This window comes from Thermobia domestica, chromosome 12, assembly GCF_964235325.1.
Source record: "Thermobia domestica chromosome 12, izTheDome1.hap1.1, whole genome shotgun sequence".
Lineage (NCBI taxonomy): Eukaryota > Metazoa > Arthropoda > Insecta > Zygentoma > Lepismatidae > Thermobia > Thermobia domestica.
In genome coordinates this window covers 63,302,022-63,318,664 of record NC_137465.1, presented here as the reverse complement: position 1 = coordinate 63,318,664, position 16,643 = coordinate 63,302,022, and the positions used below count along the sequence as shown (strand labels likewise).

Below are 16,643 nucleotides of genomic sequence, written 5' to 3'. Positions count from 1 at the left end.
TATAGTTGCGTTTTCCCAACATTTGTAGTGTTATTAAATAATATCGTTTTATTTTCCTTTATCACGACCTGGTGCTACTGGAAGTCATGAAGCCACACACGGATAGATGATGTTCCTAGTAGAGAAGTTCGAAGTTCTTACTCGTAACGGCTTTGTGTTTAGATTATTCTTTCTGAGTGCATGTTATTTTTCTTGCGGAATGACCGTTCACCCTGGTGAAGAAATGTATGTTGTGTTTCCAATTTGAAGCAGATATTAACTAAAATTACATTTCATGTTTTAGTAAGGTTAACAATTTTTATTCGTATCGTTTATTGTATAATAGTTCGTTAAGTTCAAGAGCAATAATAATTTAAAATCCATTGTTGCGTTTTCGCATTACCGGGCAAATATGTATGCAGTTGCAATATGAATATCAAAATCATTGAAGGTTTTCTAGTTGTTAACAAATGATATTTGACTTCAGAACCAAAAATGGGGTTTCTGTTGTATGGTATTTATATTATTTCTATATTTATTTCTTAGAACGTATTATCTATTGGGAAATATACCTCTAGAAGTGCGGAGAAGGGGTATTAATTGTTTATGAATTGCAAAAGAACTATATCATGGACCATTCTGAAAGTAATACAGTGCCAAACAAAGAATTTGTATTTTGCCACGCACGCGTGTAAGGCATGATAAACTGTTCCATTCAAATCATGGGTTGAAAATGTACTTATATATATATATATATGTGTGTGTGTTTTTTCTCAAATATGTTATTCACGATATTGTTTGTCAAAGTACCAAATATAAATAGTTTCTATACCAAATTTACAGAATAATTCCTGTTGACCATTTCTACCTGAACCTCTGTTAGTGTTCGAGAAAGAGTTCAATGATATCTTCTTTTCCCAGTGTTGCGTTTTCGCAACAGGCATTTTTTCGTTACGTTTTGCAAATACGTAAAAAAAAGTTTTTATAAATTCTAGTTCTTATACAGTCCTATTACTAATGTTTACAGTATTAATTTCGTGACAAAAAATATTCTGGGGATGTATGTGTTAAGGAACAGTCAGTGTATTACAGAATTCGAGAATTTACCGATTTTGAAAGCCCGAAGCACGTGATAGGTGGTAACAGATTATTACGTATGTGCTTAATGAATGGAAAAATTCGCTCAAATATTCATATAATGTATATGAAAGTTAAAACTTAACTGTAAAATTTAAAGAATATACAAAACCACCCAAAACGAAGCTCTTGATGTGCAGCCTTTAAGAGTATCATATAAATATATTTCTCTTATGTTTTAATTATATTTTGTTTCAAAAAGGTGTGGGATATTTTGAGGCAAAAATACTACATACAATTTTGCTAGTTATTTACGTATCTTTTTTAAGAAGTACTTACTTTTGTATATAAGAGAGTAAAAATTATTATATTCATTGGTTAACCCTTTGGGATTCATAATATGTTAAGAATTAAAATTGTTTGAAAAATCTTTTCGAAATTTATGGTTTATTTTCGAGGTTTTATATTATTATCTGCATCAACTACTAATTAAATGAGTTTTTGTGTTGTAGAGAAGCGAAACAGTCTGCTTTATCAATTTAAAGCAGAATTTTGAAAAAAATTCCCCAAGCAGAAAAAGAATACACATGCCGTGCGTTTTACCGTCTCCACTTAATAAACCCTCAACTTAACCAAAAAGATAAAGAAAAACGTAATAATTAAAAAAAACAAAAAACTCCAATTACAGTATATGCGCAAATTTGTTTTGTGCATGAGTGTACAGTCAGCGGCAAAATTTCTTTCCGTTTGATGAAATTAGTTTCGTAAATAACTTCAGAATAAAAGGACAAATTGAGTACAGTTTTCAGTAAATTAAGAAGAATGCAATTTCCTGTTCATTCCAGCCATACCATCGTTATTCCCAATATAAATTTTACCAAACGGAAAGAACTTTTGGCGCTGACTGTACATATGAACTCATTTTGACTAAAGTTAGATTTGTTTATATGTCCTTGTCAAAAAAATGTTAATTTTAATAGAGAATAGTCTAAATCGGGGCGCAAAATTTCCGGTCGCCAGGTCGCCATTGGTGACTAGAAAAGAGCTGGCACCCAGTGTTCAGTAGGAATGGTTTCTGCCTAAACTTACAGGCCTGCGCTGTTTCTGTTTCGCACGAAAATAATTGTCACGGAGTGAAAGAAAACACGGAATGTAAAGTTTTCACAACGGACATGAAAAGTAAGGTCTTCACAATGTTGTAATTCGCCCCTCCTTCTCCATAGGCGTTACACAAATGTGAAGTCAAGGTAAGATATTATTTAACATGTATATGAATTGTCCAGTTCAAAATTGATTATCCTGAATCTAATTGTCTGGTTTTCAAATTTTATGCCTTGATGTAATTTTTTTTTTTTTTTTTTCAAACCAAAAGCCTCGGGTAGGGGGGATCTCATAATTTGTACGTGAGAGATATTGGCGACCATCATTTTTGTATTGGCGAGTGCGTCTGACATTGAAATTTTGCGCCCTGTTCTAAATCATGTAGTATCACGGCGATGGCCATTGACAATTCTTATGTGGCTCTAGTAGTTATTTCAAAAAATCAAAAAACGAACTTTGCCTTAGGGATTATCAGCAGACCCTTGTGTAGCAGTCTTATGGAGGAAAAACTTATGTTTACTATAATCTTTTTTTTCTTCCTTTCTCTTTTTTTAGTATTAAATTGATTATATTACATGCAGAACGTTCTTGCTAAATTATGTCAAACTTCCGGAATATTTTTTATTACCCGCAGCTGGCCTCCTTCCAGTAAGAATGAAGTGCCATTTTGTTACCAACCCACTACTTGTATATGACAAAATTGATTCTTCCAAAGATTGAGAAATGTAGCAGATTGTTTTTCAAATATTGGCTTTTAATTTAGCGTACTATAAGCACTGGTGTGAGTTAAAACTGCAATTTTCACCACAGTTTGTTTTCTTTATTTTATTTAGGAGATGTATAGATCAAGTTTCTTTTTCATAGAAGATACATTTTACAATGATTTTCGTTCGTCAATGGCTAAGGACTACAGTGCTGTTATTAGGGAATGGGCAGCGCAGCGAGATATTAATTTAACAAAAACGGCTCGAATGGAAACCACAAAGTTTGAAGATCTTACTGTTAGGCTTGGCTATCCGTATGTCTACCAACACCAAGGAAACTGTGAGCACTTGATCATATTTACAGACGCAAGGTAAGACGTTTAACAGTTTTTATCGTTATGTGTATCTCGGGCGAAATCCAATGGCCGTGCAAGTAGAGTTAAATGCATTAATTGCGATGTTGTCAAATGTAGTTTCACGTGAAATTCACACAAACATATCTCCAGTATTTACTGAAATATCAGCTCAGACCTCTATGTATGGAAGACCTGTCGAAGATGCTAAATTTGAGATTATTGACTTGCTGTTGAAACGAGATCAAATTCACTCGAACTTTGGAATTTTCCCTAATTCTAAAGTTTTGTCTTTACCCCCATCCCCATTCAGATGTTCAAATACGCCCCTTCTCAGTGCTGTGACCACATTGAACTTGCTCCTATCTCTTGAGATGTTCATGATGGGGATTACTTAATGAATTATGTATGTGAAAAGACTTCCATATACCAGTTCCAATTCCGTGACCTCATTGCAACGATTCAATAGAAGCATATAATATCAGTAAATTTATCCCTTTCCAGCACCATTCGGGGCGAAATTGGCAAAATTGGCAGTACGAGTTGTATCAAAGCATACGATTGCCATTTGGGTTAGATTGCTCTCCCAAGTGTTTCTACGTTGTATGATCAAGCTACTTTCAGGGGTGCCTGGGGTGCTTTTTTCATCTAGACAATGTTCTTACGTGGAGAAGCCCGAGTGAATTGAATAGATTTCAGATACTTAGTGTTGCTTAACATGGGACAAAAGTGTATACCGTGGATTTCCAAAAGCAGAGCAGGCGCTACACCCGATCAAAGCTAGATAGAACTGGTAATTCCTGTTCCTGTTCTTAAGAATATAGTTCAAAATTTAAATCCTGGGTTTAGAATGACAATAAAGAATTTCGATACTAAAGAACTTGTTGCATCTAGTGGAAATCTTACATTTTTTAGATTCGAAAGTGGTAATTGTTTAAATGATGTAGCTTTTCGTCACAGAGTCGGATTCTATTATCTCCTCACAAGCGTAAGTTACTTCGCTCAAAAAGTGGCATCCCTCAAAGCACAAAAGGTTCAAAGGGAAATTAATCTTTTAATACTAATAGTGAATCCTTTCGTTCATATGAAACAGCACACTGTGGTATTAAGAGAGAATAATTAAGAAAAAAATAGTTCTTCCAGACAGGGTATGTGCCCGCGTTGAGCAGCAGTGAACATCTGACTTCTGGGCTAACTAGAAAGCTCTGTGCGTGTTCTACTTTACATGAAGATATATTAAGTGTGTGGAAAAATGCACTTCGTCTCAAGTGAAGGCTTTTCTTCTTATATCACGTTTATGAGTCGTTTATACTTGGTAATGGACGCTGTAAGATACATATTTATAGATTAAAAATAAGTACTGACCTATATTATTTCCAAAAATAATACTTCTCTTTTATGTAATTACAACCCTCTGTGAGTTCTTGGTAAATAACTTCTCTCTTTCTGGTATTATTTTCGTAATTATTTATTTGTAACGGACAATTCTCCGGTACAGAATATTACATGAATTGTTTTTGTTGTTTGAAGAATTTCGTTGAATATTCTGTTACGAAGAAGAATAGAGTAATGAACGATTATATAAGAGGTACTATTAAGGTTGGACCCTTGAGTAAAGAGTTCCAACAATAGAGGCTGAGATGGCTTGGACGTAAAGAAACGAGGTTATATGCGAAAGAGAATTGGAAAGATGGAAGTAACAGAAGAAGGGAGAGAAAAAGACCCAAGATGAAAGGACAAGATAGATGATGATTTGAAGGAGAAAGGTGAAAAATGGAGACGCCGGGATAGAAGAGGGTAGAGGAAAAGATCTCTACGCCGACTTCGTGAGAAGTGGGGCATGCCGACCCCTATAAAGATAAAAAAAAGTGGGGGATGAAGAAGAAAAGCAGCAAGTGAGATATTCTGAGGAAGGCCCCAGAGAGGGTCGAAATTATGTAAAAGAAGAAATCATTTTTCTGGATACAAGGTCTTACTTATTTTCAGATGAAAATTTTATATATTTATAGTCGCGTGCATGTGTCATTCATAAGTATCTATTTTAATGTTATGGCAGTAAGTCATAATGCATGTATTGTATATTTGCTTATTTGTATGAACAAGCTACCTAAATGACAGGTGGGTTGGCATAACTCTGTAAAAATATATTCTGTATTCAAAACCCGTCCGAGTTGTTGTTCTGTTGTGAACAAAGAAACATGTGCTTGTAAGGATACAGAATAGCAAATTAGGAACCGTAAGTTGCATTTCAGCCACTTTGTCTATTGTTTAAAAAAGGAAAAAAGGGGCAATTTGAGAGAGAAGCATTACTACTAAGTGAGATTCGGCGTTAAAAATAAATAAATAAATAGAAAACTAATGTAATAGGCACCTGGGAACCTTTCGTTTGTAGATATATATCCAAAATTATGGTATGCATTAGATACAAATACAACTTGAATCCGTAGTCCATCTGTAATTTCATTCAAACTTATCGTTTTTTACGTCACAATGCAATGTTTAATTTTCGACATCGTCTCGAATCTCCTCCGCATATTACGCTTGTGAATGGAAATTGGCGATAGTGAGAGTCTGACTAATTGTATCAGTAATATTCGTCGCTTATATCAAATAAGAAGCAAATGCAAATGCACTCCTACAAAGATCGTTTGATGAAACAGTTTTGGAAAATAAACGGATGGCGTAAAATACTTCCAGCACATGTGGATTTACACACACAGTAAGAATAGAAAGTTTAAATATGAAGTTATAGGTGACTGCCTACTGTGGGGAAAGCGAATTTTGTTTCCAGGATTTTGCGCAACAGATATTTAGCTAAGTGGTACTGATCATTCGGGTGTATATATATACAAGTAAAATGATCGCAGTAGTCACGGAAAACATATGTTGATAAGATTATTGAGATGTTGAGCAATTAACCTACAATTGTAATGTTTCAGTGTGTGCAGAATAATGCACCAAGAACGAGTGTAAATCAGATCGTCTGCTGTAGGTCCTATGGTTTAGAGCATTTTTTATCCTTAGGTTTCAGTTATTTGTTATTAGTGGACAATTGAGGTGCATGCTGCAATAAGAAGGTAGCTCCTAATGCGGCAGTTTGCGGTATTTACTCGTTCTTCCTTCACACTCAAGTGATTGGTGCAAAACGAGTTAGCTTCTCTTACTAGTTCTGTAAATATCCTTCGAGCTCGAATAAAAATGGAATTTTTAAAACTTTAAAAAAAAAAAAAAAAAAAATCCCAACATAATAGTAAAAATGAAGCTGATCCCTTATTGCAGCAAGGCACTCAATGTTTCAAAATATATCAAGATTTTCTGATTTCAGCTCTGCTTCAAGACCCTTTTGTACATTATTAAACCTGTTGTTGAAATCTTTAAATAATTAAAATGAACCATGTTGTTGTTGAACTCTTTTCGTCTGCGTCAGATGAAAACTTATGCATAATTATCAATATGCGTAAGTAAATCGAAACAAACGTCCCAAGAGTTACTAGTACTGCGTAGGTTCCCAACATTCATTTGTTCTTAGGATTAAAAGCCATATAGAATAGTCGTTATTGTTTGTTTAATTATGAAATGCATATTGTGTAATTTCCATAAATTCGTATAGTATTCTGATTTCTTTTTTATCTTTAATGAGAAAGGTTAATAGGGTCGCCAGGAAGAATGACTTGCAAAAATTTTCTAATAATATTACGCTTATCCAGATATGGCTAAGGGATTGACCTTCATTTGCAAAGAAATGAATGACAATAATATAAAATCAAATTTGAATAAATGGAATACATTGCTAATTAGTAATAGTATTTTTATAAGATAATTTGAATATGAAACTAACAATTTAGAGGATTTAAAATATACATGCACTTCCTATTGTTTTTGTTTATAACTGTGAACAAACAGTTCAGTGATTATATTAAGGTATTATTTCTGTTTTAATAAAACATCACACTTAGGTACGTTTACACATTTACTTTTAGATTGTATATATGACAGGTTCAGAACTTTATAACTCTGACAGCACACATAAAAAGACAGTTTTAATTGATTGCTTTATTTCAATCCTCTTCTTTGCAGACTTATTCAAAAGGCTGATAGTTTAGCATCAGGTGATTATCCATTGTTCCGCAGCATGTGCACCACAAATGCAAGATACTGTATGGTTTGTTCACTGTACATTTCAAGGTATGTTAAATTCATTTTATTCAGTTAAGTAAACTGAATACGTTCTAAGTAAGTGAGTCTGTTTTGTTTAGATTAGCAATGAAATGTGCATCTAATATTGATATGAGTGCAATTAATATAGCTAACGAACAGTGGTAAGGTAAAATTAGTTACTTGCAGTTTCTGGTTTCCTCAAACAACCTATAAGGATAGGATCAGCAGAAGCGCGCGTGGGATTTCCGATTGATTTCCGCCCATCGTGGTTGAGCCCCTCTCCGATCTACGCCAAGCTTAGTTATCCGACTTGTTTTTCCGCAACTCCACAATTACGTCGACTAGGTGCAAGTGTCGCGGACGGCGCGTTTCAGCGGACTGTCCAGTGCATATAGTGGTACCGTTCGACGCTTCTCGTGTGCCTACGCCAACACAGACTGTCTCGCAGGAACAGTTTGCCCAAGACTTTTCACAAGTATTTGCTTCGCCCGCCAGTCAATTTGGTGCACTTTCTAACAATTCTTCTCTCATCAAGCCTTCACCGGTGTTAGGTGCGACAAAAGGCGTGACTTCGAAGACTAGTGCCAGTGCTCTCCCTCAGGAAAGTGTTAGCGTCGCTTTGACGTCTTCGACGCCTCAGCCCTCATCAGTGTCTACGACCAGTGTTCGTCCTCTCAAACTTCATCAAACTACTCTCACTAAATTCCTCTTCAAGAAGAAGATGAGCAATGAGGAACGTGCAGAAACCCCTGACCCAAGTGTCGCTCTTGTGCAGTCCTTACAAGCTCTCACCAGACACATTGAGGCGCTTACGCAAAATCAGCAGCAGCAGCCACCGAGAAACTATGGAGCCACCTTCAATGTCGACACCGCCATGGTTTATCTGCGTAGTCGTCTTACCGATTCCACGGTCGGCCGTCGAGATGAAACTGAATTGCGTCACATTCACATATCATTTGCCTTCATCGAGCAACTTTCAGAAGAGGACCGAGCCTTCCTTATCGAGCGTATCCGCCTCCTCTGCATCGCACTTCAATATAACTGGCGTGTTGCCGCCGCTAACGCCACCGTGGCCTCCATCCCTGGATTGCAGGTCAACATGCATCCACAGCCCTTTCGGACATCGTCCACAGCGGCATCATCGACGAAGAACAAGAATGCGGCTCCAACCAAGCCCGAGAAGTGACGATCCCCCCATTGTGGATTTTTGGACTCCGCTACTCGCTGAAGGAGCGCCGGCCAACCCTCTTGATGAAGTACCTGATCAGCCGTGGTAGCTGGACGACCTACTTGCCCAGCTCATCATTGACTTGGACTTACAACCTGAAGACGTGCGATGGCCCCCAGAAGACCCCCGTGTCCTTTTCTTGTACATCGCCCAGGAGCGCAATATAGATGCGGTCAACCAGTTAGCGATTCAAGAACCGTGGTTCTACCTGCCGGACGATTGAGACTTCTGGAGGGACCTCATTCAACAATTCAGCGGCATCCCTCGTCAAGACACACCCGAACAATCAGATGATGAATCTAGTGATACCGAGCAAGATAGTGTTGTCGATAGTGAAAGTGAAAGTGATAGTGAAGTGCAGGAGCAAGGAGAATCTCGCATTACATCCTTCGCTCCTATGCGCATCGTGCCTTCCCAAGTGGAATTCTCTACCCCTGGGACTTTTTGTTGTGTGGAAGAGGTTACAATAAACAACAGCGTCCGAAAGGATGTGAACCCTCCGCGAATAATACAAAAGAGCAGCAAATGCTGCGGCGATGAATTCGGTCACAAAAATAGGTAAAGGCAATATGTTGGTCCATTGAAACATAATGGTTCCATCCTGATCAACGACCGCCAGCGAGGTAGGGGTAGCGTTCACATGGCACTGCGCGAGACATGTGGAGGCGTCCCAGATCGGTGCCGGTTGTGATCTTACATGATACAATACAAAGGTCACAAAATGCAAAAAATTTTGATGCAGCACCGCAAAGGCGATCGGATAAGATAAAGAGGTACGGGGGTGCACCATACAATATAGCCAGCGAGCACTTGTCGAGCACGACGAGAATGGTAGAGTAAGGACGTGGGACACGATTTCACGATATGCAAATATCGTTCATCTATAGATAGTGTTGTCCTGAAGATCCACCCAAATACCTAAGTACATGAGACGTTTCGTGGGGTACAACACTGATTTGTCCACATTAATGTCCCAAGTGAAAGAAAACAACACCTGGAGGGCTTCTTCCAACTTATCGGGAGATCCGAGAAGGAGAATATCGTCATAATAAACCAAAAAGTTCACAAGATGTCCAATGTGGGTACGAAGTTCGTGTGTGATGAAGCGCTGCATAATTAAGGGACTGAGAGCCCAACCCATGGGAAGGCGCACAAATCGAAACGTCTTTTCACCACAACGTATGCCAAAAAAGCGTCGAGTATAGAGACTCATAGAACAATGGTAAAAACCCTGGGCTAGGTCAATCTTGACCATGTAGGAGGCCGGAGTGGCCAATTTTGCAATGTCAGTCACTTTGGGAAGCGTTACGTGAGAGACAGCCTTATAGAAACTAATCCATTCCGAACAGTCATATATCACTCGCACTGAAGAAGCTTTGAGGATACAGAAAACAGGGAAGGAATTCACAATAAGCGGAGGTTCCTCGATGATCCCGCCTTCACACATTGCTTCTAACATAGGAAGAAGATAATGAAGATAATGATATTTAGTACGACGGAGAGCACACGGGGCCATATTAGGCGGGATGTGTTTAACCTCTTCCACACAACAAAAAGTCCCAGGGGTAGAGAATTCCACTTGGGAAGGCACGATGCGCATAGGAGCGAAGGATGTAATGTGAGATTCTCCTTGCTCCTGCACTTCACTATCACTTTCACTTTCACTATCGACAACACTATCTTGCTCGGTATCACTAGATTCATCATCTGATTGTTCGGGTGTGTCTTGACGAGGGATGCCGCTGAATTGTTGAATGAGGTCCCTCCAGAAGTCCCAATCGTCCGGCAGGTAGAACCACGGTTCTTGAATCGCTAACTGGTTGACCGCATCTATATTGCGCTCCTGGACGATGTACAAGAAAAGGACACGGGGGTCTTCTGGGGGCCATCGCACGTCTTCAGGTTGTAAGTCCAAGTCAATGATGAGCTGGGCAAGTGGGTCGTCCAGCTGCCATGGCTGATCAGGTACTTCATCAAGAGGGTTGGCCGGCGCTCCTTCAGCGAGTAGCGGAGTCCAAAAATCCACAATGGGGGGATCTCACTTCTCGGGCTTGGTTGGAACCGCATTCTTGTTCTTCGTCGATGATGCCTTTGTGGACGACGTCCGAAAGGGCTGTGGGTGCATGTTGACCTGCAGTCCAAGGATGGAGGCCACGGTGGCGTTAGCGTCGGCAACACGCCAGTTATATTGAAGTGCGATGCAGAGGAGGCGGATACGTTCGACAAGGAAGGCTCGGTCCTCTTCTAAAAGTTGCTCGATGAAGGCAAATGATATGTGAATGTGACGCAATTCAGTTGCATCTCGACGGCCGATCGTGGGATTAGTGAAGAAACTTTTATAACGTGTAAAGTTTTTTCTCAGTGTTCTTTGGAGATACTAATGCTGTGTTAAAATTATGCTTCCTGAAAACTCTTTTGTAATGTGAAACCAAATGAAATAAAGGCATGCTTGTGCGTCTTATGTTATCATCATTTGTTTTAATATTGTCCGTATTTGAGAACGATCTTGGCGACTTAATGTACTCATATTTGCAAAGTGTCGATCCTGTAACCATGTTGCTTTCCAATACTTAATATAAAGTTAAACTAGCTGGCTGTTGTTATGATTGGCACAAAGTATTAAGGTTCAACGAAAGAAATTAACTAACATAGGTATTGATAATTCCTGGCTTATGAATGATAGAACTAATAAATAAATAAATAAATAAAGTAGAAATGAATTCATCCTCACTTCATAGGACTATCTGAAGCGCATAAGGAAGATGTTCCACGTAGACTTATCATATTGAGAAGAAATCATCCGTGTTACCTCCTTTCAAAATATTTAATCCTATTTTTGAAACGATTTAAAGAAACTTTCGAGTATATAGTGTAGTTGATAACAGTGAGATTATCGAAGAAACCACATCGCTCGTAATTACGAATAAAATTTACATAGCATCCTTGGATTTGGAAGATATGTACAACTCAATTTCCTTATTTGATCATGGACTATGCTTGGGTTTCGTTAATAAAACAAGAACCTCCATAATTGAAGTAGATAAAGTACTTAATTTCTTGGTGTGGTGTTTGAAAAACTACGTTTTCCAATTTTTGGATAAAATTTACAGAGAGACAGGCAGGAAAAGCCTCTTGGCCCGTTTCTTGATAAATGTTGTTTTCTATCATTTGAAAACGAAAATGCACAAAATACTACCGTTTTGTGAACAATACCTTATTTTTATATAAGGACTAGCCTTTGGCTAGCTGGGGTCTCCGCCCCCAGACCACCGCGTTTGCTCGGCCTACGGCCTCGTATCTCTTATGTATCAGCCTTTGCATCAACAGTGAATTTCGTGCATTTCTCTTCATATTTTCTGAATTTGCCCAGCTGGGGACTTGGCCCCACACCCGCGTCTTTGCTCGGCCTACAGCCTCGAGCTCCTAAAACGTACAATTCTACCAAATTTTAAGTTTCTTTTCGTATTTCAACTGTCTAGAAGATAAGATTTTGTCACAAGAAAACACCCATTTAAATAGCATGGAAATTACTTCATCCCCCGAATAGATACCTTTAAAAACTAAAAATATTCACTTTTGGTCATTTTCCTGTAGGTTAGTCCCGGAAGGCTACAATCATGCGAAATTTCATCATTCTAATCCTGCCGAAAGTGCCTAAACATTTTGGGGTATAGATGTCCCATGTAAATAACATGGAAAAGATTTTTCAATTCCCCATAAAACCAGTCTACAGTTGGAAATTTTATTTTTAGCTATTTACTTAGTTAATGCTAACGAAAACGTACAAGCATATCGAATTTCAAGTTTTTGTTCCAATTCCAGGTACCGAAAACATGAGATTATAGGTTCAAAAAATACCCATTTAAATAACATGGGGAAATTCTTCATCCCTCCTTTAGACTCCCTAGAAATTAAAAATATTCACCTTTGGTAATTTTCCTGTTGGTTAGTCTCGGAAAGCTACAATCATGACAAATTTCAACTTTCCACGTCAACCGAAAGTACCGCTTTAATTTATGTCAGCTCATTTAGTTTTATATATAGTTAAGATGGTATTGAGAATTATATATATACGTCAAATTTGACTTCTGACAATCGGTTCTAAACTTGATTTTAAAGTAGTCTAAACTAGTTTAGTCTTGTAGTCTAAACTTGATTCCCTTTATATATATTCCCTTATATATATATATATATATATATATATATATATATATATATATATAAACCTTAGTGGTTACTTGTTGGGCAGCCAGTGTTGACTAAGGAAGAGTTTAGACGTTAAAGTGTTAAAATTAACGAGGCGAGTGGTACATCATTTTATTAGTATTTGAATTATCCGGAAACAAGAAGTATATAGAGAGTAAAATAAGCTTCCAACAGTACTGTTTGCTGTAGCCGTATTAGCGTATTGAAGAATTAGGCCACGATTCAAATACAGTGTTTATAATGCATAGTTTCAGACATGGAAAATTTTCAGTAATTCTGCTTAGTGTTGCGGGTATTTATTACAGAGACACTAATGTCTAACCCTCTAGTGTTTTTGTCAGTTTATTTATTTATTTTCGTAGATAACTGTGTTGTATTATTTTTTTGTATTTTATTTCTTTTAATATTAATTCACTTAATTGAAACAGTAGAACTACATATAAAAAGTGAAAGGAATGTGGTAGAAATTGTATTGTTTCTTCCCATCCTAGACCTCACAGGCCTGTTTAAATGCTATTCATTGTTACCACTGCACAGTGTTATAACATTCTAGATTCGTATTTTTTCGTATTAGTAAAAGTTAAACATTCAGTCGCAGTAATTCAGATATATCTGTCATTTTGGGAAGTATAAAGTATCAAACTTCCATGAGAAAGACAGACATTCGTGTATATATGCGGCTTAAAATTCAAATACTGGAAATTCCAGAGGACAGCATAAATGATAGTTATTGCTGGAACATGTGACGCGTCTTGATCAATGAAGACAACATACAAACCAAGAAACCTTTGTAGATTGTAGGTTAGCATATGTTTATAATATTTTTAATGCTTACGATATTATTAGTATTATTGTTATTTTCTAGGTGGATCACTAGAGAACATACCAGAACTCCTCAAGATCCAATGTTTTTCTGTGATACGTGTTTCAAGGGCTTCAACTATTACGAAAACGGAGCGAAGATTGGCCAGTTTATGGCGCATCCTTACTTTGATAGAACCGCCATGATGTAAATCAGGACTGTGGTTTACTGGATGCGAATTCTTTTCACAAAATGGTTGCTAATGATAATGTATATTGTATATAAGTTTAAGTTTGTTAGTGTACCTGATAAAGAACGCGAATTTTGTACCAAATAAACATATTCTTTATATTATAACAAGTATATATTTTTTACAGATTTCATAAAACCTTTTATTCTTAATTAAACCTCTTAATACACAACGTATGTCTAATAAGAGGATGTTTCCAGTTCTACGAACTTTAGTTGCTATTACTATTATGTCCTGTTTTCATGTATATTAAATTGTAGTGTTTCAGTATAATTTCCATTTAACAATATACATTGGTTCCCGCGTAAAACTATTTGCTTAAAGCATTTTTCAAACAAACTTCTTCGAGTGTCTTTTGTCCACCTATTTGCAGCTCGTTTCACACGACTCAAATTCTGAAAACGCAACACATAAAGGTTTCCTCAACTGGAGAAATAAATGGTAATCATAGGTGCCAGATCATCGATTAGGAAGGAAATTGAAGGAAGTAATTTCAAACGCAAATCACTTTAAACGTAATATTCTCCATAAGTAGAAGCTTTACTCTCTCTTTCTCTCTCTCTCTCTCTCTCTCTCTCTATATATATATATATATATATATATATATATATATATATAGGGTGTTTCAAAACAACACCGACAACGTTTGGGAGGTGATTCCTCACACAAAGATAAGACAAAAAGTATAGACCAACCTTGGTGCACAAATGCTTCCTTTCTGAGTTATAGGCTGTCGAAAACATGAAAAAATGAAGTTTAAAGGTCCATAGCTCCAAAACTATGGGAACAATCGTAGTCGGGCCAAGACTTAGGAACTAATATGTACGTTATCCAAAAATATATGTTTCAGAATCCTAAGGTACTCAAGCAACAATTTTTATGGAGGGGTTTGCCTACAGAATATAATTTGAAGTACTCAACTATCTCTATAAAAATTGTTGCAGAAGTACCACAGGATTCTGAAACTTAGATATTTGGATGACGTACATATTAGTTCCTAAGTGAAGTTTTGACCCGACTACAGTAGGTCTTATTTTGGAGCTATGGGCCTTTAAAGTTCATTTTTTCATGTTTTCGGCAGCCTGTAACTCCGAAAGGAAGCATTTGTGTACCCAAGTTGGTCTATACTTTTTGTCTTATCTTTGTGTGAGGAATCACCTCCCAAACGTTGTCGGTGTTGTTTTAAAAAACACCCTCTCTCTCTCATATATATATATATATATATATATATATATATGTATATGTGTATATATATATATATATATATATATATATATATATATATATATATATATATAGTGGCTCATTTTAATCTTTCCACGGAAATATCTCAAAAACGGTTGAATTGAACATAAATGAACTGAACAAAACTCAAATAGAAAATACCATGGGGCAAATCGAATGGTGATGTCACAGTGTTCCCCAGGGCCGCTCTTCAAGGGGGCCGGGGCCCAACTTTAAAATTTTAAATGGAAACATGGGGTGCGAGACACCTTGTTCGATAGATCTTCATACACTAAATAGCGTTGTGGCAAAAGATTGTTCATATGGGTCACCGTTTTCAAAATTGCAGCCAAGACATGGTGCCTGTAGCAGATAAAACGTCCAGGACCACTGATATGAAAACTGTTGAAGATAATAACGGATGGACAGAATACAACTCCTATAGGAAATCACAGTGGGTATTTATCATTTCACGGCTCGAAAATGTTGCAACAGAGGAGATGATTAGAGTAAAAGTGCCATAATGCAAAGGAGGAAATATAATTCCTAGAAAGTAATCGCTCCAACGTCCTCCGTAAGTGGGTGAAGCGGAACGGGAAGGAACGATGAAATTGCAAATGAGAACCTTAGCTTTTCAAATTGTATCTACACAACAAAATTATCTGAAATGTGTTTTTATAAGAGATAGATGTCTGTAATGGAAAAAAGTAGGTAAAATTCTTATTAAGTGATACCTTCCGTGTTGATTGCAGGCAATGATTTGTGCAAAAAATGGATCAACTGAAATGCGAAACCAATTTGTCGAACAATGCGTACAAACGTTGGTTTTGCTCAAAAGTCGTCTGCACAATATTGATTCATTACAGTACCAGTCACTAGTACACCCAAGTGTTTCAGACAAACCATACCTATTGCAAGTAAAAGTGGGGTTCTCATTTGAGATTGTACCATTCATTCCCGCTTCACCCACTTACGGAGGGAGATCGGAAAGATTTTCTAACAATTAGATTTCCTCTTTAGTATTATGTCACTTATACTTTAATATTATTTTTGTCCGTTGGATTATTCTTGAGGCTTGGAATGACAAATACCCTCTGTGATTTCCTGTACGAGTTTTATCCTGTTCATTTATCTCCAAACGTTTTCATATTAGTGATACTGGACGTTTATCTGATATAGCTAACATATCTTGGCGGCCATTTTGAATACGGTGACCGATATGAAAAATCTTTTGCCACGTCGTTTTTTAGTTTTTAAAGATCTATCGAACGAGGTGTCACTCGCCCCATGTTTTCATTTGAAATTTTAAAGTTGGGCCCTTTTCAAGAGCAGCCCTGGGGAGTCCGCGACATCACCATTCGATTTGCCCCATGGTATTTTCTATTTGAGTTTTTGTTCAGTTCATTTATGTTCAACCGTTTTCGAGATATTTCCGTGGAAAGATTAAAATGGGCCACCCTGGATATACACTCTGTAAAGAAAAAATAGCGACACTTGATCGGATATGGTTTTCACAACATACATTAACCATTATGATTTTTTTACATGAATGCCTGATAAT

General features: G+C 37.1%; 1 protein-coding gene across 1 annotated transcript; it reads left to right on the top strand.

Annotated features, from left to right (window-relative positions):
- The first annotated feature begins 382 nt into the window (after positions 1-382).
- LOC145666487 (snRNA-activating protein complex subunit 3-like) lies at positions 383-13,968 on the top strand. Its single transcript, XM_081733750.1, has 4 exons — positions 383-493; positions 2,991-3,232; positions 7,292-7,399; positions 13,672-13,968. Exons 1-4 carry the CDS (start codon positions 491-493, stop codon positions 13,817-13,819), a joined length of 501 nt encoding a protein of 166 aa, XP_081589876.1. The 5' UTR covers positions 383-490; the 3' UTR covers positions 13,820-13,968.
- The last annotated feature ends 2,675 nt before the right edge of the window (positions 13,969-16,643 follow it).